Raw genomic sequence first — 23,570 nt, forward strand, 5'->3', positions numbered from 1 at the left:
AAATTTAAAAGGATACTACCTCATAAAATTTAAAGTCTCAAACTTGATCAATAAGAGTATATATTCATCAGTTGGACTATGACTAAAGAATAGAATCTCTAAGGTAGAGTTACAATATAGATATAGTAAATATAAAACTGTTTATTCTGATATTAATTCTTATCTCTGTTGTATTCCATATTGTAGTAAAAACTAAAATATTGGTGCAATTCAAATCTTCATCGCAAACATAAACAGTCCCCTTGTGTAGGGTAAACAAGATTAAGACTAAACAAGATAGATATCCTAGATGTATATTATAATTTAATACTACTTGTATTATCTTAAAATAAACAGAACTGCTGCTGTTAACATCCTTGAATTACTATAAACATGGTAGCTTTAACTTGCCCTAGAGTTAAAATAATTTATTTCTGGATTGATCAATTAGAACGACTATACAGATTTATTTTAACAAACACAATATTAAAATCGTGATTAAAATCGTGATAATTATAATGGTTTTATTATTTATTTTCTATTAAAACAATAAAACCTGATTTATTTTATCATTATAAATATTTTAATACACAATATTCCAGTTTGACTCAAAAATCTTTAAACAAATATAGATCAATATCAAATATTATTTTAATTAGTTTTAGTTTTTTTTAAATACAATTTTTATTTTTTCAATAGTTTACCAAAACATCATTAAATTCTAGAATATTGTAATATCATAACCCATGAATTATTTTTAAAATGTTCATTAAAGGTCTATTTTACCATTTGTGCAAGTCTCAGAAACAGGAATTTTTTTTAGCTAAGTTATATTCAGTTACAGTGTTCGCAGCTCACAGTCAAAATCTGAGCCACATTATCCATTTGCATCCATATTTAAAAATTACACGGATTTAATTTAAATTACTTCTTTTCTTGAATCTTGATGCTCTAATATACATGTATTTGTTTTGAGAGTTATTTAGAATAAGTAAGTTGCGTTAATTCTGGTAAGTTCGGTTCTGGAGCTGTTAAAACATTCATTTAATTAATTTTAGTTTATGTTTTGATATTTTCATGCGTTACACGATACATTCTGTTAATTTAAATTCTGTTTGAAAATTACACGGAAGGCTAGTCTTTTCTTGAGTGTATTTGTTTCGAAGAATTACGTAGCGTTAATTCTAGTATGTTCAGTTCTAAACATCCTATTAAATTTCGTTCATTTCTAAAGTTATTACAAAAAATTTACAAATTTTATTTTATCTTTTGATATTTTCATGCGTTACACGAAGATACACTCTATTAATTTAAATTCTGTTAAGTTATTACAAAAACGTATAGTAAACCTCATTTTTTGTCAGAAAATTTAATATATTTATTCGTTTAACTTTTTGTCCTTCAGGCTTTGAAACTTCTGATAATTCAAATTACTCAAGATTTTATTATTAATTGATATTTCTATATTGTGAATTTTATTTGAAATTTATTTAGAATTCTTTGTTCACATTTCTCTGAAGTTGTCTTTGAAGTATTTGATATCAAAGTGATGTTGTCAACTAAATTTTGAATCTAAGAGAATTGGAAATTAACTTCTTTGGATTTTTTCGCAGTCTTGATTAGCCTAATTAGGTGTAGTAAAGTAAGATATAAAAAAAATCATACATTTATTCGGATTGTCTCAGAAAAATAAACAAATTTATGAAAATTAGCTGAAATCTAAATCCATACTTTATCAATGACTTATCAATTACTTGCAACCGAAAATGGGTGGATTACACATCTGTCATACGATTATAAACAAAAACCGATGAATTGTTGAACGAAGGGAGAAAGGTTTAATCACAACAAGAAACACATTTCTGCCTCGTCTAAAATTAGATGATTACATACCTTAGAGTTCTATTTGAAGTGTAATATTTAATAGGATCTACTCAAGTGTTTCAAAGACTCTTGTGTACTTCAAAAATAAATTATGTCTATGGTTTATGAGGCCTAATGTATGTAAAAGATAATAAAAGGCTTGAAAGAGATTAAACTCTATTAAAACTACAGTTTTTTATCAAATATTATATTTTATCAGACTGTTTTATAGCCCTGACTTGTTGATATTCTAGATATCATATGTTTATAGTTTATATATCATTATGATTTAATATTATGGGATAGCTATAATACTAGACTCCCTACTTATATGTTGATATTTAATATATAATTTGATATTATTGGATAGAATGATATTCTAGATATTATACTTATGATATGTTTATTGATGATTTATGATTTGATATTATGGGATGTATTGTTAGTATATATAAATAATATGAGATGACATAATGATAAAGATATAATACTATATGATAAGGTTATATTTAGTTTACAATGTAATATTATGGGATGGATTGTTTATATCTACAGCCTGCTATAATAATTGCCTAGCTCAATATTTTGAAAATTTTATTATTTTTACCTCAGGTTATTACTCATACTATGGTTAGACAATTGTCGTAGAAAGCTGACGATATTTTGATTTTATGGGATGTTAAGCTTATATGCATATTTTCAAAAATACAAATGAAGTGTAAGAGCCAACACTTTATTACCTATATGTCGACTAATATCTTCATTCAACTATACCAACGTCTGTTTGATAAAAAAAATCTTTTATTCTTAGAATCTTATAGAAAACTGTGTTTATATTCTAGAAGGAAGAAGGTGATAAGAATCGGAAGAGACAGAATATAGGTGAAGGTGAAATTAAAGCTAAGAAGAAAAAATCACAGGTAAGAAAATTGCTTTACGTTTCAACTTTCTTTCGTATCATGAAAGTAATATAATATGAAATGTTTGAGATTACCTTCATCTCATCTCAATAAGATAGTTAGGTTTTTATTGTCATGAGTCGTCAGTCTCAGTGACCCAGCTGAAGACTATTTGAGAAAAAAAACCAACTGGGTGTTCACGTTGTTTGATTGATTTCTATATGAACAGAAAAAAATAGGACTTAAAAACACAACTCTTGCCTTACCCATGAATTTATATTTTATTCCAAATATTACAGGATCCATCGGACATTGATTCCGTGTCGGATGCCAGCAGTATTTCTGGAAATGATGAAACAGGACAGGATGATGATGATGACAATAATCAGGTAACTCTAACTAGTTTACTCTCCCATCTTTATTAGTCCACAAGGTGCAGAAAAGTAGGATGTAAAACTCCATTCATTTCATTTAGTTTACTCTCATATAATTTGTTTCCACTTCAAATTCAACCCTGCATTCTGTTGGTTTTTGAAAGCAGTTTTAATGAATTTGAGATTTAAGTTGATGAGGTAAGGCTAGAAGAATCATTCTCAGTAGAAATAAAATACTATATGATTATAATGTTGTGTAAAATGAATGAAGTTCAGATTTCACTAGTATCACAATTCCCAAATATTATTAGTAATGAGTACGCTGAATCAACTCTAGGAATGTGAAGCAATGATTTTAACAGTATTTATTTTCTATAATATCAGTAATAATATATAATATAACATGTCAGAAACAAGAACATGCTTATGTAAATCTGTCTCCAGAAAGCATGCAAAGCAGTGAATTGTAAATAGCTGAAGCTGAAAGCGTCCCCATGTTTTAAAATTTACAATCAATGGAAGTTCTGTGTAATCCATGTTAAAAGATAATTTGTATGTATTTTCAGGATGAGCTGAGTTCCAGCACCCCACCTACAACCCCGACTCCCTCAGAGGTGGACTACCAGCCCTTGAAAGACCTGGTGAAACCAGAACCCCAGCATCCTGTCACCTCTCCTTCATCACAAACTCTTCCGCCAAAACCAGTCCACATGCCAGAACCAAATCACTACCAACAACTTCCTGTACCTACGCCATCACAACATAGTCCTTTTCATCATCCACATATACAACCTGAAAATACTCAACCACAGGTTCCTAAGCAACCGTCATCGACAGCAGCGGTTCAACCGCATCCTCAGCAACCAATTCAATCCAAACCGGAGGAGATGGAGGATAAAAAACCAGACACCGCTTTGTTACAGAAATGTGCTGCCATGTATCAACATCATTCTTCCCATCATGGACTGAGTGGAAGCGGGGGACCTCCCCCAATGCCGGGACTCATCCCGATAAAGAAAGAACCATTATCTCCACGTATGCACACACCATGGAGTGACCATAAAAAAGACTCGGAAGTCTCGCGATTTCCAAATCCTTCACATCGCGACAGCTCATTCAGTAGTCTCCCTTACTCACATCATCCTGTTTCAAACCCAGGGATGCCGATGCCACTAACGATACCAGACAAGGAACGTAAAGAGGGCGATATTCCCAGTAAACCTATACATCATGTTGCCCCGACAACCATGTCAGCGTTACCTCCTCATCAGTTACTACCACAAGACATGTCTGTTCAATCAAGTCTATATACTCAACGACCAAGTCTACCAGAGCACAAAGATCCTGGTAACCATGGTAATGTGAATAAGGAGACGACGGCGGAGACTCCGTTGATGATCGAACCAGATGACGATGAGAGCGATACAGACAGTCGGCCTCCGAGTCCTGGACCAGATCCTACTCCTTGTAATAAAGAGTTCCACAAGAGTAGCCATGCAATGTAAGTACTAAATGATTAGATTAATTCTCTGTGTGTTGATCAATTCTGAAAATAATCCAAAGCTGGTCATTGTTTAGAAAACCAGCTGAGTACAGGATTTTTAGAACCAGTTGTTTTCCGTGTAAATCGGTACCGAAAACATTGTCCATGGATAAGCTGATAAACAGGATCTTTGGGAAATAGTATGTCCATTGAACGTCTAAATACCTCCAAAAATCCATTTTCGTGTATTTCAAGCTTTATTTGAATATTTTTGTTCTATTTATAGATTTATTCAGATATTAAATCGTGGAAATAATTCCTGTTCTCGATGTGATTACGTCTTTAAACCACTTCCTGATTCAAAACTCGCCAAGAAACGAGAAGATCGGGAACGAAAAACTGCTCACGTTCAACCAATGAAAGAAGAGAAGGTAGGATTTGAACTGTGTTTAATTTGTAGATCATGGACCATTAACCAATGGTTAACTTTGACCTTTTGACCCCGTTATGACTTTTGACCCCAGTGTATTTGATCAGAAATAGCACCTTAGCTTCTAGCAGACGACATTTTAACTCAATGCCTAGACTTTAAATGCAGGACATAACTAAACTTCTGAAATGAATTTTTATGTTCTTATTATTTTTGTCTAGCTTCAATTCTTTTCATATTCTAACTTTGTTGATATATTTTCCAGAAGCGAACAGAAACACCTCCCCGAACAACATCAGCAGACGCCCAAGTTACCAGCAGCATATCTCAATCACAGCATACACCATATAGTGAACGTCATACTCCCCACCCCTACAGCGATACCCCAGCTCTCAGACAGCTACATGAATACGCCAGACCCCATACCATGGGTAAGTACTACCTCATACTCCCCACCCCTACAGCGATAGCCCAGCCCTCAGACAGCTACATGAATATGCCAGACCCCATACCATGGGTAAGTACTACCTCATACTCCCCACCCCTACAGCGATACCCCAGCTCTCAGACAGCTACATGAATACGCCAGACCCCATACCATGGGTAAGTACTACCTCATACTCCCCACCCCTACAGCGATACCCCAGCTCTCAGACAGCTACATGAATACGCCAGACCCCATACCATGGGTAAGTACTACCTCATATTTCCCAACCCTGCAGGGATACCCCAGTCCTGAGACAACCTCTGTTTGGGATTTTTTATCTAAAGTAATACCTTAATTCTGACTTGTCCAAATCAATAAAATAATGTTGCATTTTTCTGGTTTTTTTTCCAGGTCAAGATATGAGATCTCCTTACGGTCTGGGAATGCCCTCACCAATTGATCCTTTCTACAGACTGGGGATGTATCCCCCTGGATCTCGGGAACGTCTGGAGTTAGAACTGGAGAGAGATAAACGAGAACGGGATGCACGGGAGCGAGAGTTGAGAGAAAGAGAATTACGGGAAATTGAAATGCGGGAAAAGATGAAGGCAGAGATGGAAATGAAACCACCTGGGTTAGATCGTCTGGTTCCGCCTGGTGCTAACCCTCTTGATCCCCATTGGTTGGAATTACAGCGTCGCTATGGTTACCCGCCTGGAATGGCAGCAGCTATGGTTGGTCACCCCGGAGCGTCTGGTTCGGGAAGTCATATCCCGGGAGTTTACCCGCCCACTAGTCTGGCAAATGATCTCATGCAACGTGAACGTGAAAAATTAGAACGCTTAGGTAAGTATCTACTTGTCCTTCACCTTCCGTTTTATTTCATTTTCAACAATATCGCAAGAACAAGGTTTTACTTCTGCAACTTATCTAGACTGGATTGTAAAAATTATGTTTTTGATGAAAAATGATCTTATCTGTGCTTAAAAAACAATAATAGCAGAATAGCATCAGGTTTCAGAATGGGGGGAGCATGCCCTGCCTTGCTAGGGACACCTGCTACAGTATTCATTATAGCTCAAATTCAATAATGTCATATTATTATGGGATAGAAATATAGATTCGCATTGTCGTCTCAAAAACAGTGGAATCTATTCCTTTAACATATTGTGAGGTATACAAAGCCAAATATTTTACACATATATAATGTCTCATCATGATAAACATTGTGATTATATTTAATGATAAAACCATACCTGAGGCCTGTTTTACAAAATTATTAACTGATATTTTATGAAATACAGTAATTTGATTGGTTGATATAGGCAAATTCAAATTCTATGATTTACCAATCAAAATACTTGATCCTATTATTATCATAAGTAAATCTTTTGTAAAACAGACATCTGTATCTGTAATATATGATATATAATATCATCAACATCAAATGAGTAACTTATGTGACCTTCACCTTGAAGAAAACCCTGATGTCACCTCATATCTCCTGCCTTTTGACCTTTGGCCTTTGTTACAAAGAGTTCAATATTTTACTGCTTTGACTGTAGGAATACCATCAGGTTTACACCCAATGAACCCGGATTCTGCCCCACCCGGTTACCCGTATGGGGTCATGGATCGTCTACAGGCAGAGAGATTACAAGCTGAACAACTGTCGTTATCTGGAGATCCAGTTGCTAGGATGCAGATGGGAATGGCATCAAGAGCCGCGGCGGCTTTGGCTGCCCATCACACACATGCGCATTCTCACACACACCTGCATTTACATCAACAGCAGGATCGTCTATTAGGTCTACAACAGCAACTGGCTGCGGCTGGACATCCCGGTCTATATCCTAATCTACAGCCACCGCAACCTGGAGGTAAGTGGGGAATTCCCAGGGAATTCCCTCTCCCTAACAACCAATCAAAATCCTGCTTCACAAAACTTCATGAAATGTCACTTTTGAATGTTTAACATCATCGCAGAGGTGACTGTTTCATGATGTTTTGTGAATCAGGTCCCATTGCTTGAGACAAGAGCGCTTAAAGGTCAGTGGGTCCTTGACCTTTTGACCCCAGCAATGACCTTGGACCCCCAGTGTCACTAACACAGACTTCTTGGCTTATAATTACAGATATTCTTCACACGGATTCTCTCACTGGGAAGATGATTTACCAGTTTTATTCACAGCGACTCAATAAGGCTGACCAACACCTCTATATGCAAAGGATTGGTCAAGAGGGGATTTTACGAAGCAAGAACGAACGACCCTCAATCGACCCTTCGCACTTTCTTTATTCCTATTCCAGTAAGTTTGGTCCTTTTACTCCCGGCAAATCTGGCAACACTTGTCGATATTTAACCATGTACTGCTAGCCTCGTTGTATGTAAACAATCGCACAAACCCCTGCTCAAGTCTTATTGTAGTTTTTGGTTGTCCTTCTATTTTTATTTCTTTGTGTTTTGGCAACAAATCTTACGAAATTTAACATCAAATTTTGAGTCGCTGGTCAGATCATCTTCCCAGAATGCTTTGTGAATTTTTTTTTTTTTTTTTTTCATTTTTTCTTTCTGCTCCCAAGCTTTTAATGTTTTTATTTTGAAATTTTGATATTCATTTTATTTTTGCATGTAATTATCCATCAAGTCTGTGTTAAAGGACAATATTGTGCATGTATATATTGATGTTGAAATATATTTTACTGTGAGCAGAAGATTGTATCAATCTTTAATGTTTTAATGAATTTTAATATTTTCATTTTTGGCAAAAACTCAACTATAATGGAATCAAAAATTTAATATTTACTGTTTTCTGAATTTAAAATTGATTTTAATGAATAACCAATCACAGGGCTGGAATTCTAAAGAAAAATATGCAAATTTTGATATATTTGAAATATTGAAAATTAATTTTTGACAAAGATTCAAAACAAATGCAAAAGAAAATTTAAAGAGACAGGTTTGCCATCTGTTTGACCAATCGTACCTTTTAACCAATCGTATCTTAGTCTTAGAATTGTTTAGCCAAGCTAATCAGTAATAGTGCTCACAGCTCACTGTCAAAATTTAAGCCGTCGATTCTATATGCATCCAGAATTATCTACGTTTAAATGTTAAAAAGAAAACTGATCTTTTCTTGAGACACTGCCATATATAGACAATACATCTATAGAAACAGACTGTAAAATTCAGAGTTTGAGATATTTTTGAAGGAATAATGTGAATCAAATCCCCAAAATGGCGAACCTGTCCCTTTAAACAGAAAACATTGTTTCAGTTCTTTGTCCACAATTGACACTAAAACTTAAATCAATGAATTGATCTGAAAATTTCAGGAGGTGATCCGTTGTCAGGGTTACAATCAGCACCAAGTGGTTCCAGTTCCAATCCCCCGATATCTCTGGCAGGAGTTCCGCCGCCAGTATCGCAGGCGTTACTGGCCTGTAACTCAAGAGAACAAGAACTATTACAGAGAGAGTTATATAGTAGAGCTTATATGGATCCGGCTATAGCTCATCAGGTTGGTATTATAAAAACCTTTTTATTGAGACACCCTCATTCTTCTGTCTCACTCTCGAGCTATACCTTAACAATTGGAAATCAAAGAAGAGGAGACTGATGTAGCCATCTTTGTCACAAAAAACATTTGAAACCACACCGATGTTAATTTAAAAGTGTTGAAGATGACAGATTAAAGGCTACCACCCGTGATTACCCCTATTTGACTATTACATGTTGAAGGTTACCCCCGGTGATTCCCTATAGTTCACTTCTGGACTAATGTAGATCTCTTACAACAATTAGCGATATTACACTCCTTTTATATGCTAATTTGTTCTATTCACCATATGTAAAATCTCCATGTTATGGTTTTTTTTTCAGTTAAATGCACAGGCAGCACAAGCGGCTCATCACGAGGCCATTCAAAGACAATTACTAGAACGAGAGAGGTTCGGTGCCTCTAGCCATTCTCATCTACCGCATTGATAAATTTATTCATTCATTCATTTCTTCAATCATTCATTCATTCATTCATTCATTCATTTATTTTGTGGTGCAATTTGGACTTCTAGAATATTATCCTAAATACAGGACCTATATTCAGACAATCGTGAAAAATTTCATTCATTCCTCTCTCTCTTTGATCATTCATTCATTCATTCATTCATCATCCCTTCAGTAACTCATTTTGGTGATGATTAGTGTGGTGCAGAAAAGTGAAAAATGTATGAGGTATTCGTCTGTGGAATTTCTTTGTGGTTCAAAGAAGGTGAAAAATTGAATGAAATTTAATTGTGGTGCAAATATAGAAACTATGTCAAAATTGTGTGTGACCTAGATCCATTCTAAAGGAAGATACTGGTCTTCTCATGTTGGATATGGAAGAAAATTCACATGAATGTGGATAATCCATTTTATTCTCAGTTTAGAAGTTCAGTTATTGTTGGTTGTTACTGAGCCAATCAATAGAGAGGATTACCGGTCAAAGTTCATGACTCAACTTTTGATTGGATGTTACCCAACCAATGAGTGAAAAGGAATAACAGGTCAAAGTTCAAAGGTGTATATGTAATTGGCTGTTATCTATCCAATCAGTGAAAAGGATTAAATGGCAAAGCTCAAAAATCAAACAACCAATCATTGTAAAGACGGTGAAACACCTAATTCTGATTGGATGTTAACCTCAGTTGAAGTTGTGATTGGATATTGGTCAACCAATCAGTGCAAAGGATTTTGGGTTTGATTTATGTTCAACTGCGATAAGTTAGTGAGTATGAAGGAGTTAAGACTGAAATCTGGATTGTGATTGGATAGTAATTAACCAATCAATATAAAGGATGAAATATATCGGTGATATTGGAATATTGTGAAGTGTTAATTAAGTGCTATAGAAACAACAATGTTGCAATAATAACGTTAATTTATTGCGTGTTGGAAACGTTTTGTATTCAAAATAATTTGATCCAATGAATTAAATTGGATGTTGAAAACAATATTTGCGTGAAACTGAAATCTTGAGAGATTTCGTGACATTTTGAGTGCAATGTGTTCATTATTAAAAATTAATTTAAAAACCTGATTAACACGAGTAGGTGGAATTAAAACATGACTAGAATGCGTTATTTTATCATGCAAATAATTCAGACGTTCATCGTTTTATAGACTGGAACAATTTCATTAATTTGTGAAAAGTATTTCAAACAGATCTGTTAAAGTATTGTGAATCAAGTTTGAGTGTTCATATGAACGCGTGTTCACTGGTCAAAAAGCATTTTCTATCCATGAACCTCTGAATTTTGTGAATATTTTGTGTGTGAATTGTAAGATTATGTGGTTACAGTCTCTATGTGTGTGCTATTTATACTTTTGTACAGTCCTTTTTATTCCCCTTTTCTCTGGACGTTGTTCAGAAACTTGAAATGGCATTAGGTTCACAGAATTTTTGAGAAATAATGTTTTTTTCAACTGTTTTATACCCAAACTCTGAATTATGTTCTTATGATTCTTGGCATTATACAACCTATGATCTCAACCAAACTAATTTCTAGAAATTTGATTGGTTAGATAGTTCTAGTACCAACGAACACCTGTGAGTTTTGATTGGTTACATCTACTGTTTGGTAGGGGTCATTTCAAAAAAAGCATCTGTTAAGAATTGTCATATAATAAATAATATTTTTGGGGTATTTTTGATAATTAAAATTCCAGATACAAATAGTTGAAAATCAGAAACTTTTCATTAAAGAATAATACAAAATTTGTTGAAGTTAGAATCTATTAGAAATATCATCAAAGTTTATTCAGTCTTCATTCTTCTTCACATTTCATAGACTTTATCCCGGTTGATTAGGAAATAGCTCGAAAAACAAAACATGTAGCAGGGCATGCAAAAAAATACTAGCATGATTCTTACCTCCCTGGATTTTTTTTTTTTTTTTTTCATTTTCTGATTCAGCTGTGTCAATCCTACCGACATCTTCACAACGTCAAGCTAATTATGAACTTTATTCTTATACCTTGACTGCAATAGTCACCTTTATTGTATCATGAAAGTTTGTAAATGCAGCAATTTGGTTGGATTGTACGTTAGTGAATACAGCCAATCAGAGCTCTCGACACAAAGTCTGTAAACAATAAGTAAAAGTTCCTATAGCAACGGTACAATATGGATATCAACTGTTGCTAAAGTAACATGGTCTATCGAGAGATCTATTCGAGTATATTGGCTGACATACAATCCAATCAAATCACTGTATTCTGTGATACAAGAATAGTGGCTATTGCAGTCAAGGTTTACAGTGAAGTTTACAATACCTTGACTATTATAAATATGCCCTACTCAATACATTGTATATATGGCTGTATATTTATCAGTTTGTATAATATATATTCTTAATTATTGTGTAAACTTGCACCAAATTCTGTTTTTTCTCCCAAAAGTGCACAAGTCAATAAATAATCTAATAATACTGAACCATCTGTTGTATATTTGATAAGTTTAAATATTTTTATATCCCCCAGGTTCGATGAAATCTAACGGAGAAACATGTAATGATGCATGTAAAGGATCTAATCTCAGCTTGCAGCTTTTCATATAACTTTCAGTTTAATAATATACATGTCAGACTTTACAAACACGAACATAAATAAACATAAACAATATCCTGGACTGACAGAAAACACCATTAAACAAAGATATTACAACCATATGCTGTCTTTTAAACATCAAAATATGAAAAAAGTACGGAACTCTCAAACATTTGGCAATTTAAACTGAAAAATAATTTAAGGATTGGTTGATGAACGCAGATGTTCACGTGTTCATTCGAATGAATGGCGAATGAACGCAGAAATCTACATTCAATCCTTAAATAAGATGGCAACACCATAAAACACCCGCTCAACAGCAAGAAAATTGGCTTAAATCTGCCATTTCTCAGAAATGTGTGATGGTAAACTTCATCTGAAAGTATCATTAAATAGATTAATCAATTCCTAATTTAATGATGTAAAATATATGTTTTGTGTTAGTGAGACTGGAGAAGGAGGCTTTAAAGACTATAACAACAAAACGTTACCTTTTTACGGTTTGCGTTATGAGCCTCGTTCTGGATTCAATATGGCGGACACGTGAATAATGACTATTGCACCTTATTTTTTACTCTCATTTACAACAAATCAAAAAAACATAAAAATAATATTTAATCAATATAGATTGACAATAACAATAATATATTTATATATACAAACATACAATCTGTTACACAATCTGAATGTAATTAATAAAGAACCCTGAATGCCTATTGACAACATAATTATTTACTGCAGCCAACAGCAAAGCAGTCATTACCAAGTAACGTCACATAAGTTTAACTTCGTTCAAGTTATATTACATCGACATTTTTTTCCTCACACTCACTGTTCATAAAACACTTATTAGGCCATACAAAATAAATAGTCTGTTTTACAGGCCTTTTTTTTTTCAAAATCGGGGTGAATTTATTATTCATAAGCGCTTTTTTAGATTTTCAATTGGAATAAATTCGAGCAAGCGAAAGCATTTATTATTTATTACCACAAATTTAATGTACATTTAATATTAAGGCAACAATCAGGTATTTTAGGGCCTGTAAAACAGACTATTTATTTTGTAGAGCCTTACATATATAATAATAACATGATGGTTTTCAGGTTCAGTTTTAATATTTCTATATTTTATTATATATTCTATTGTTATTATCTGATACTTGAAAGACTAAACCTTTAAAAATATATACTTTATAAAATAGATATCAAAAATAATTAGCACTTAATAAACATTGAGCACTTCACATGTACCTTGATAATACATGGATTATAATAAATGCATAGGAAAAAAAACCTGACATTATCATTTAACAATTAAACGTTAGTCTCACTAGCATTATTGGTGTGTAATGCAATTGATCATGTGACAAACAGAATAAGTCATTTAAGTGTGTTTGTGACGTGATCAATTGGGTTTACACACCAATAAAGTTATTGAGACCACAGTTTAATTCTTTTATTTATTTTCAAATACTTATTCTAATACAATTTCCACTGTTTTTATATGATCGGTTCCTTGCATCATTGTTGTACTTTGACGTCATAGTATCACGTGACAAACTACAGATTATAGAAAAATAAACACCAGTTTACGTAACTGGTTCATTGAAGGAAGTGATAGTAGAAATGTTAATATTATAATTTGAGAAGAAATTTATCTTTATAAATAGATCACATGATATAAAAAAAGATTTCCAAAGAAACATTGAAAATGGTTGAATATATACAGATATAGTTTGCATACTAGAAAATAATTCATATTATCTTTGAATATTGTAAGTTATGATGGAACTCATCTTAATGTATATATCACAGCTTCTATTTCAAAATAACAACAATATGGTCAAATATACCAGTGTGATATGAGATAAAGTAAATTTAACTGCCAATAACCAACAATATATCCATCAAAATTATAAAATACTGGTTAATCAATAATATTAGTCTCCATTAACTTGGCTGAGGTAAACACCTGAAACCTTAATTAACAAGTGGTTGCCTAGCAGCAAGATACACCCACTTCCCTGATATCAAGGGCAGTCTTTAATCTGTGTAAAATCATACCAAAAATCTAAAGTGTCAAAGATATTGTTGATTTAAATACAAAATTCATAAACTTTCACCTCTATTGCGTTCACAAGCCACAAAACCTTCAAATGAGGCAGTCAAAAACCAATCATTACAATCTATATCACAACCTTTGGTCCATTTTGCTCAAGATTTGGTGTGAGAATGAGTGGATTTGAAAATGATTATTGGAGAAACTGAGATGAAACAGAAACCAAGATCAAGAGTTCTGGAGATTGTAAGAATTCTCAACATGGCCGCTTCCACAACATTTACTCCAGGGTTCATCGAATAACGTCTCAATCTCCTCCAGTTGTTTCCCTTTAGTTTCTGGTAACACAGAGAAGAAAAACGCGAGAGCCAGTAGACAGATTCCAACAAATAACCAGTACGTTCCTGGAAGACAGATTGAAAATAAAGCTATACAGTCATAGAAAATTTGTAAAAATGCTGACTAGTTACCTTAATGCTGGGGGCAATTATAAATTAGTTCACATCGACGACAATTTATTATGGCACGTACATAAGTTTCGACAGTCGTCACATTTCTAAACTCTATTTAAATTCTTATAGGCAATAATTACCAATTGATATTGGGGTTTTTGTAAACAATATTTCATTCATAAACAAATGAAATGAAGTTGGGAACAGGATTTCGCCTATATTACCGGCACTCCTCTATCATTTGATAACGAAAGATTGATAACACCCCACTCACCATACTTGGTAAGAGTTTCTGTAAGTGTTAAAAATGTCATGGAAACAATAAGATTACTCAGCCAGTTAGTAGCAGCAGAGAGAGAATTCCCCGTACTTCTAGCCCAGAGTGGGTATATCTCAGAATTATACGTCCAGGGCATGGGTCCCATACCTGGAAAATAAATTATAAAACTGCTCAGGTAATAAAAAAAGTTGTTTGAATGTAATTGTATTTGTTTTTCCTGCCTAATAGATCTCAAATGTAATTTCTCATTCTAGTTATGTTTGAAATTTTAGGTTTTTCTTTCTCCTCAAAAATGGAAATTTACAAGTATAAAACTTTTTGTATCGACAGAAGATCAATACCTACCAGGCGCGAAAAACATAAGATAGAACACGAGTCCAACAATAATAATCCAGGAGTACGATGTCGGACAGTATTCATACGCCCAAACCAAATCACCACTCAGATTCGTTTTATTACACTGACCATGTAAGGAATGTGTGCTGTCTGTGGTCGAGGTTGCTAGGCAACTACCATTGTAGGAATCGTTAGCAGACGTTGTAAAACAATAACCACAACTGGTGTCTTTGATACAACTCTCACAAAATCTACAACAAAATGAATAAGTGAGGCAAGGTAAGAAATGGCCATGCGAGTCCAATTGATTTGCTGATACTTCAAAATTCTTATATACAAAAGTTATAAAACTCCATAAAGCTTGTCTTATGAGAGTTTGTTTCTGTTGTATTCAAAAAGTACTATCAGCCATGTTGATAGAGTTGTTATTCTTGAAGTCAGCTAAACCAAGAGATTAACTGCACGGATATTTTAACTGCAAAAGTATGGTAGTATCATCCTAAAAGTTGATAGGATAAATTCTGATGTGTCAGCTAGTTTTTAACCTCTAATACCAAGATTTAACCTAAAGTAAACTGACCTGTAAGAACTACAAGTAGAGTTATCTAACCCTGATGTGTTAAATTGTGTGATAGGCAGAGAAACTAAAAAGAAAAACATGACCTCTGGGGGTAAGCATGATATTTCCCCTCCCCTCTCTGAGCATACATCTTTAGTTTACATGTATTTTAGAACTTACCTGTAAGAACTACAAGTAGAGTTATCTAACCCTGATGTTGTATTATATTGTGTGATGGGTGGAGAATGGACGGCTGCCAGTTGAAATCCCACGGCCAGGATGATTAAACTTATTGTTACTCCTGTAAATAATACAGATCAGATAAACATCAGCTATATGGACTGCATTTTCCTTTAACAGTGGTATATTATCAATCACCAATAACATAGACATTTAACAACAATAAAATATTTCTTAGGTTCTGTTTTAATATTTCTAAATATTTAGCTATGTAAATGCAGTCAACTAAAAGTCTAGTCAGACATGACTGGTTGCTATAGTCAAATCACCATCCCAAGACTTACCTACAAGACTAGTAAGAATTAGGGGTTTACGACCGAATCTATCAACAGCTAATATACCAACGATAGTAAAAATAAAGTTAATACTAGCTGTTAGAGCAGCCAACCAGATAGCTTCATGTTCATCCGATATTCCTCCCATTTTAATAATGGTGGCTGAATAATACCTGAAAAATATAAAACAAAAAAAATAAGCAATAACTACTACTCCCAGAATATTCACCAACCTCCTTCCTTAAATTTTCACACTTTTATATTTTCATCAAATATCCCTTCCATTGTAATTATTATCGCAGACTAATACCTAAAAAATATTGATTTTAGACTAAAATTTATAGCCTTATATCATAGATAGAACTAACAAGTAGAGTTCAAATTAGAATGAGAATTTTGATCAGCAGTCGGTTTTATTAATTTTTAATTAATATTTTGATTTCTATTTCATAACATGGAGCCGCTGTGGCTCTCTCTAACGTGAACGGTCCAGGGTTCAATCCCGGCATAGGTCGAGATAATACCTTCAGATTTTTCAACCTGGTTTCCCTCTGTCAGTGATGCAGGCCTAGGTTAGAGGAGATGACATGGAAAAAGTGTCTTGTCGTTCAGATGGGACCGAGGCCCTGTGTGCTACAGGCTGTGCACGTTAAAGATCCCTCGACAGTTGGGAATCAAGCAGGCTAATACCTCTGTTCTGGAAAAATTTCCCTCATTGCACCCTGCAAGGCGTTGCCCGTTTTCATTAGCCCAAATGGTGAAGAAAAGTAGGACGTAAAACTCCTTGAGATCAAATTTCCCAGGTTGTTGAAAAATGTCCGATTGACAAACAAAATAAATCAACAGCCCTGTTTCTTTGTGGTCTAATTAATAACAATCTAATATTGTAACAGCTGGTGATTATACCAATCTATAAATGTAAATTTCTCGTTTAATTGCAAGCGACATGTTTAAATTCCTACATGTACCTGTATTTCAGTTCAATAATTTTCAACAGAAGGTTAAAGGGGTTGAAAAAGGTTTTCTAAAAATTTTATTTTTAAACCGGGGACATAGACCGAAACATCTATTTGAAAGTTGATACTAACTAAAGAAAAGTTTCCATGAAGTCTAACACTAATTTACAGTCATCGTAAAGGTAATTTAATATTATGATAGAAAAAACTCATCTTTGGAGGTATGGAAAATCCCTTAAAACAGGGCCTCCTTTTTCTGACTCTACTCCAGCCGATAACTAGCATAGAGGCAGATGATTCGACTAACAATTCGCACAGTTCAAATTTTCAATCAGAGAACTGTGGTTCTTGCAGTTCCTGCAATTCCACTAAAACTGAGTATATGTAAATTGTAATATGACGGCACTATCTTATCCTGTCAATACCAGCTGCTATAAATAGATACCAAGGGCCCATCTATTGAGTGATGAGGGGTGTGATTTAAATGACACTGATGTTGGATATTAGCTTAAATAAGCTTCAAATGCAGATAATTCTGTTCACACAATCACATGGAAGCTAAAAAATTCCCGTTTCTGAGGCCAAAGTATGATTAATCTAACTGGTGAATCCTTCCCATTTCTACGCTTGGTTTGATGTAAATTTTCATGCATCAGTTGATTTTACAGCATATTGTTATCAGCCATGTCATAATTTTAATTAATATATTGAAGTAGAAGTAAATAATGTAATAAAGTAGAAATAAATTAATGCTGATTTTGTTAGAATTATCTAAAGTGGTGGTTTTAAACCTGTTTTTGTAGGTGGGGACCCAAATCGTATTTTGCATGACAAGGACATTTTTCATTGAGTTTTCAAGGGAGATAAAGCATATTTAATCTACAAGTCCCTTACGACTTGTTTACAACTGAAACAACCCCCACAAGTTTTGCCCGATTATATTTGATATTTTTATCTACGGATGTTTTCTTTATCGATTCTTCAACCGAGAAATAAAAATTCTAAGAAATTGTCACAATAACTGAATTATTTGAATAAATCATTTAATATTACCATCACCAACACAGCATGGTCTTGGGTATTGGTTGTATGGAGTACAGAATGCTGCAAATAATTCTCTGAGTACTTCTAGACATTGTTAATTTAGGCCGTGTATAGTGTAGTCATATGAGATGTTATATATATTTCAGTTGGATAGGTTTTTTCAAAGCCTGTAACACATCAAATGTCCCCAAAGACAAATGTAAATGTCCCCACTTATGAACGCGTCCCTGTGGTTGAGACATTTCAACCTTTTACCTACCTCCAGCCATCATTGGTATAACTGAATCCACCATCAATAACACTGGCTATAAACTGACCTCCAGTTATAAACAGAGTGTTGACCGTCACCATCTTCCCCCGGATATGACTCGGAGAACATTCTGCTATATACATTGGTATTGTCATTGACGCTAGACCTACAAATACGACAAGATATTCTTAATATAGAGAACTTAAAGAGGTTTTCAAGGTTTTGTATTGTCATATAGGCCTAGGCTAACCCTAAAAATACAACAAAATACTCTCAAAATTAATATTTAAAGAGGATTTTTGGGCTTTGTATGTGTATATTGATAGTGATAAAAGTTAACCCTGAAACAAATAATGCAACAAAGTACGAGACAATTATAGAGGTTTTCTCGCCTGAAACATCTTCGCTCACAAAAAACAACAAGTGCCTTTTTAGATTTATGATAGTACCAGCAATATCTTTGTACTGGTGTTAATTTACATCCATTCTCAGCTCTCCGTTAACGAAGAAAGAACTGGTTTGGTCACTCTGAGTAAAGCAAATCCCCCCAAGCCATGACTCAGACATGAGATATGACAAGCAAATCCAGAAATTGATGTCATCTTACCTATTCCTAACCCAAGAATGGCTCTGCCAACAACCAACATGGCAATATTTTCCGCTGCCCCGAGAACCACAGCACCGACTGTAAACAGCGAACTAGCTAGCACGATCGTTGCTTTACGTCCAAATTTATTGTTGAAAAAACCTCCAAATATGGCACCAATAAATGCTGTCGCTATGGCGATACTAACAATAATTTCTTGCCATAATGACGTCAGTTTAAATCGTTTAGTGAGAAGTAACATTGCACCAGACACCACACCTGTGTCATATCCGAACAGAAACCCTCCGATTGCTGCAAAAAATGACAAAATCCACACAAACCATGTCGACTGTTCTTTCATATTTTTGTTATTTAGAGTATGAACTGTCATATTTGATACTGAGCCACCACCATCATGTGTCGAAGAATTCGAAGCACCAGTCTCATCCATTAGTCTTGTATCTTCGTCCTCTGAAATTTCATTATCTATCGACAAACGTTTGTATCCATATCTGGGCCTTGTATTTTGACTCATTTCCATTTAGGCCTAAAGGTCAAACTGCTATCTACCTTACAATGTTATCACCAACTATTAGAGAGTGTTTTTATTCAACTGTCAACATAATCAGATAACTTTCTAACAAAGCACAGTCAAATTATCAGCTGGGCTATTAACCTAGTCAATAGCAACTCAGTTGAATAACGAAGGGATTCCCCTGAAGGAATTCCACTGTAAATACTAAAACGTCATCATTCGATCATACACCGAAAAATATTCAGGTAACGAATCAGTCAAATTGGACTAAGAACAAAACGACCTGATAAAGATATACAAATGTTCATATTGTTTTCTGTCTATGATAACGATTAACCGCTTCTAGCCCACCTTAATAGTTGACTGTTTGGGTTTAGCAGAGGACAATACACTTTGTTGTGGGACATCCGTCACAAATATTATTGTAGTTTTTGGACAAAAACTTTGTAATGGCGTAATCAATTAATTAAAGTTTGTAATAGGAACAGGGTTAATCAGTTTAATTAAAAAAAAACTTTTGATGGAACTGGAGACGTGACATGACTGGTGTAGGGAGAAAATAATAGTATGACTGAAATACACAAATATTCATCTTTCCAAATATATCTGGATTTGACATGTCTACATTGTATATTGAGAACTATTTTAACATCAGTATTTCTATATCACTCTACAATTGATGTATTGAGTACTATTTGAACAGTGGTATTTCTATATCACTCTACAATTGATATATTGAGCACTATTTTAACACTGGTATTTCTATATCGCTCTACAATTGATGTATTGAGCACTATTTTAACAGTGGTATTTCTATATCACTCTACAATTGATGTATTGAGTACTATTTTAACAGTGGTATTTCTATATTACTCTACAATAAATGTATTGAGTACTATTTTAACAGTGGTATTTCTATATCACTCTATAATTGATGTATTGGATACTATTTTAACAGTGGTATTTCTATATTACTCTACAATTGATGTATTGAGTACTATTTTAACAGTGGTATTTCTATAGCACTCTACAATTGATGTATTGAGTACTATTTTAACAGTGGTATTTCTATATCACTCTACAATTGATGTATTGAGCACTATTTTAACAGTAGTATTTCTATATCACTCTACAATTGATGTATTGAGTACTATTTTAACAGTAGTATTTCTATATCGCTCTACAATTGATGTATTTAGAACTATTTTACGGCAGTATTTCTATATCGCTCTACAATTGATGAATTGAGCACTATTTTAACAGTGGTATTTCTATATCGCTCTACAATTGATGTATAGAGCACTATTTTAACAGTGATATTTCCAAAACTTGTTATGTGTCTCGGAGATACTGATAACATCAATTTACAACATTTCAATTTTCAATCAGACGTTTGTTGCTCCTGCAATTTCACTCAGACTAAGCGTTTTATGACGTCACTATTGCAAAATATAATTATACGATCGAGGCCCTTATTAGTAAAACGTTTAGATTTAGCGGAATTGCAGGAACCACATACGTTTGTCTGAAAATTGATTATCAGCTTCATTCAGCTTGTTTTTTTTTTTTCATTTTGATATGCTTCCCTTTTTCGTTTGGATCTAGAATGAACCTGGGTTAGGGCCTACCCATTAGCAGTTATTGGCAAATAGTCTAGAACCTGAGCTTGTTTGCGTAACACACTTACGTCAAATTTTCTCTAGGATACAATAATATCTCTGACTTCATTTCATTTGATTTCATATAATATTTATATATACCCAATCAATTGAGGTATTTACTAGAATAATATAGGCCGATACAACTAACAAGTGGTCGAGTTGTCCTCATCAGTTTGAAAAAGACGAAGTAAGGAGAATGAACTTCTGATGAACGTCACGTGATGAATGTTTATTTCCTGAAAGTGAAGTGAATTACACTCGGAAGTTGTTTTAGTAATTATGGAGTGTTAATTATAGAATAAAACTTGGTCAATTGGTTATAAATATGAATTAATGGTCGCTTTTCAAAATGGGAAAGGAAACCGAATTGATAAAGGCCGTGAAGGAGGCTGACATTACTAAATTACAAGTAGGTACACGAGAGTAAAGTAGCCAACTGTACTCGTATCGTAACAGCTGTAGGTTATATGCAACATTCATTTTCAATTTTTCCACCTTGTGATTTTCATGAATAAGTTATAAAAATTATATTGTATGAGGAAGGGGAATAAAATTACAAAGCTGTATTTATTGGGTATTGAAGGGTTGATAATATATTGAGAAAATGGCTAAATAAATTTGAAGTTTGTTGGAGAAACCTAACCTAAGGCTAAGTTTTGTTTTGATTTTGGGGTGTAAGTTGGCACTCCCTTCCTGTTCTGTTCTGAGTCATTTAGATCAACAGACTTTCTTGGCATCATTTCTGCTGAGTGGAATTGGTAATTGTTAAATGATGTATTCAAAGATCCGGGCACAGGAGTAGCCCATAATTTATTTTAATTTCCTTTCAAAGTTGGCACTCCTTTTGTGTAATATTACTGAGTAATAATACTGCATCCCAATTTAAAAAATCAAATCAAAGTTATTTGAAATTTTGAGGTGCAATATCAAGAACACACTGTCAAGAGATCGCATTTCATTTCCTAGTTCGGCCTGGCCTGGTTTGGTTTTGTTTGTATCATTTTAAAAGTGAAAGAGTTACCTGTGGACGCCCCTGGAGAATTTTGTTGCCCCTGTCTAGCCCCTCATCTAATGTATCTTAGAAAAACCACCTGCTAAATGTACGTAATATGGATAGACTTGAGTTATTTGGGTGACTGTGACATTAGAGTTATATACTATCAAACATTGTAATAACATGACATAAAAGTAGACAGTCTGGTTTTGAATTGAAAGACATCTTGCCTTGTTTGATTTTCATATGATTACATATATATATACATGTATAAAGTGTATTTAGGTTGCATCTCAAATGAATTGCTGAATTACTACCCAGGACTGTTGATTCAACTATATCAACCAGTCATGTCTGATAGAAGCTCTGCAATGTCTGATTGACATTTTAGACTCTAGGACATCTTATTAAAAAGAGCATTGCTTGTTCACTATAAACAGTATTTTTGATTTGTAAGTTGTAAGCAATTGGGCCAAGATTTCACTGAACACAATTTAAAGAAATAACTCAACAGATCATGGATGACAAGTGTAGTTACCTGCAGAAAAAACACAAAACATACAGCCAAATCTGCAATTTATTTTTTCATTATTTCCAGAAATTATTACATTCTGAGCGAAGATCATCGTTAAAAAGAAACAGTGGCACGAAGATTATTGATGTGAACTGTATTGATAAAGAAACTGGGTACACCCCTTTAATTATCGCAACTCTAGCTGGTAGGTTTTTTAATGAGGAGCCTGGCAATAACAGTGCTTTTACTGGATTTATTGTTATTGTTCTGGTAATTTTCTGCTTTGATCAGAAATATTTACAATAATTCAAGTTCTAAATCTTGATTTGTCAACCCCGAAAAATCCTTTCATAATTATGATGATTGTTTTACATTGCCATATTGTTATGTATGGGGTATTGGAGAAAGTAAGCTATCTATTTTAAAGAAGAATTCCTAGGAAGAAAAGGTGTTTATTTATATCTTGATATTTTATACAATGTTTATGATATTAATGAGAGAGTATGCCATAAATTTGAATAAGCTTATCACTGACATTATATTTATCTGAAATGGCTATTTTGAGCTATGATAATTAATGATATATTGATACTTCACTTTGCATTGACAATTTACAGGAAACAAGAAGTTAGCAGAATTTTTGATACAGAATGGTGCCAGTGTTAATGTCTCAGATGTTAAAGGGTAAGTCTTGTAAATTGATCATCTAACTAATCCAGTGCTGAAATTGATATAGTTTTTTGGACATTTTTTTAGTAAATGCTTATGATATTAAAGATGGGTTT

The 23,570-nt window shown here is 33.8% G+C and overlaps 1 protein-coding gene across 1 annotated transcript; it reads right to left on the reverse strand.

The window, feature by feature from the left end:
- Nucleotides 1-14,331: 14,331 nt before the first annotated feature.
- Nucleotides 14,332-19,622, reverse strand: LOTGIDRAFT_171977 (hypothetical protein; the record flags this gene model as incomplete). Its single annotated transcript, XM_009048552.1, has 7 exons — nucleotides 14,332-14,507; nucleotides 14,830-14,982; nucleotides 15,181-15,422; nucleotides 15,911-16,031; nucleotides 16,255-16,418; nucleotides 18,505-18,661; nucleotides 19,103-19,622. The coding sequence occupies 7 exons, from the start codon at nucleotides 19,620-19,622 to the stop codon at nucleotides 14,332-14,334; spliced, it is 1,533 nt and encodes a 510-aa protein (XP_009046800.1).
- Nucleotides 19,623-23,570: the final 3,948 nt, after the last annotated feature.

This window comes from Lottia gigantea, assembly GCF_000327385.1.
Source record: "Lottia gigantea unplaced genomic scaffold LOTGIsca_124, whole genome shotgun sequence".
Lineage (NCBI taxonomy): Eukaryota > Metazoa > Mollusca > Gastropoda > Lottiidae > Lottia > Lottia gigantea.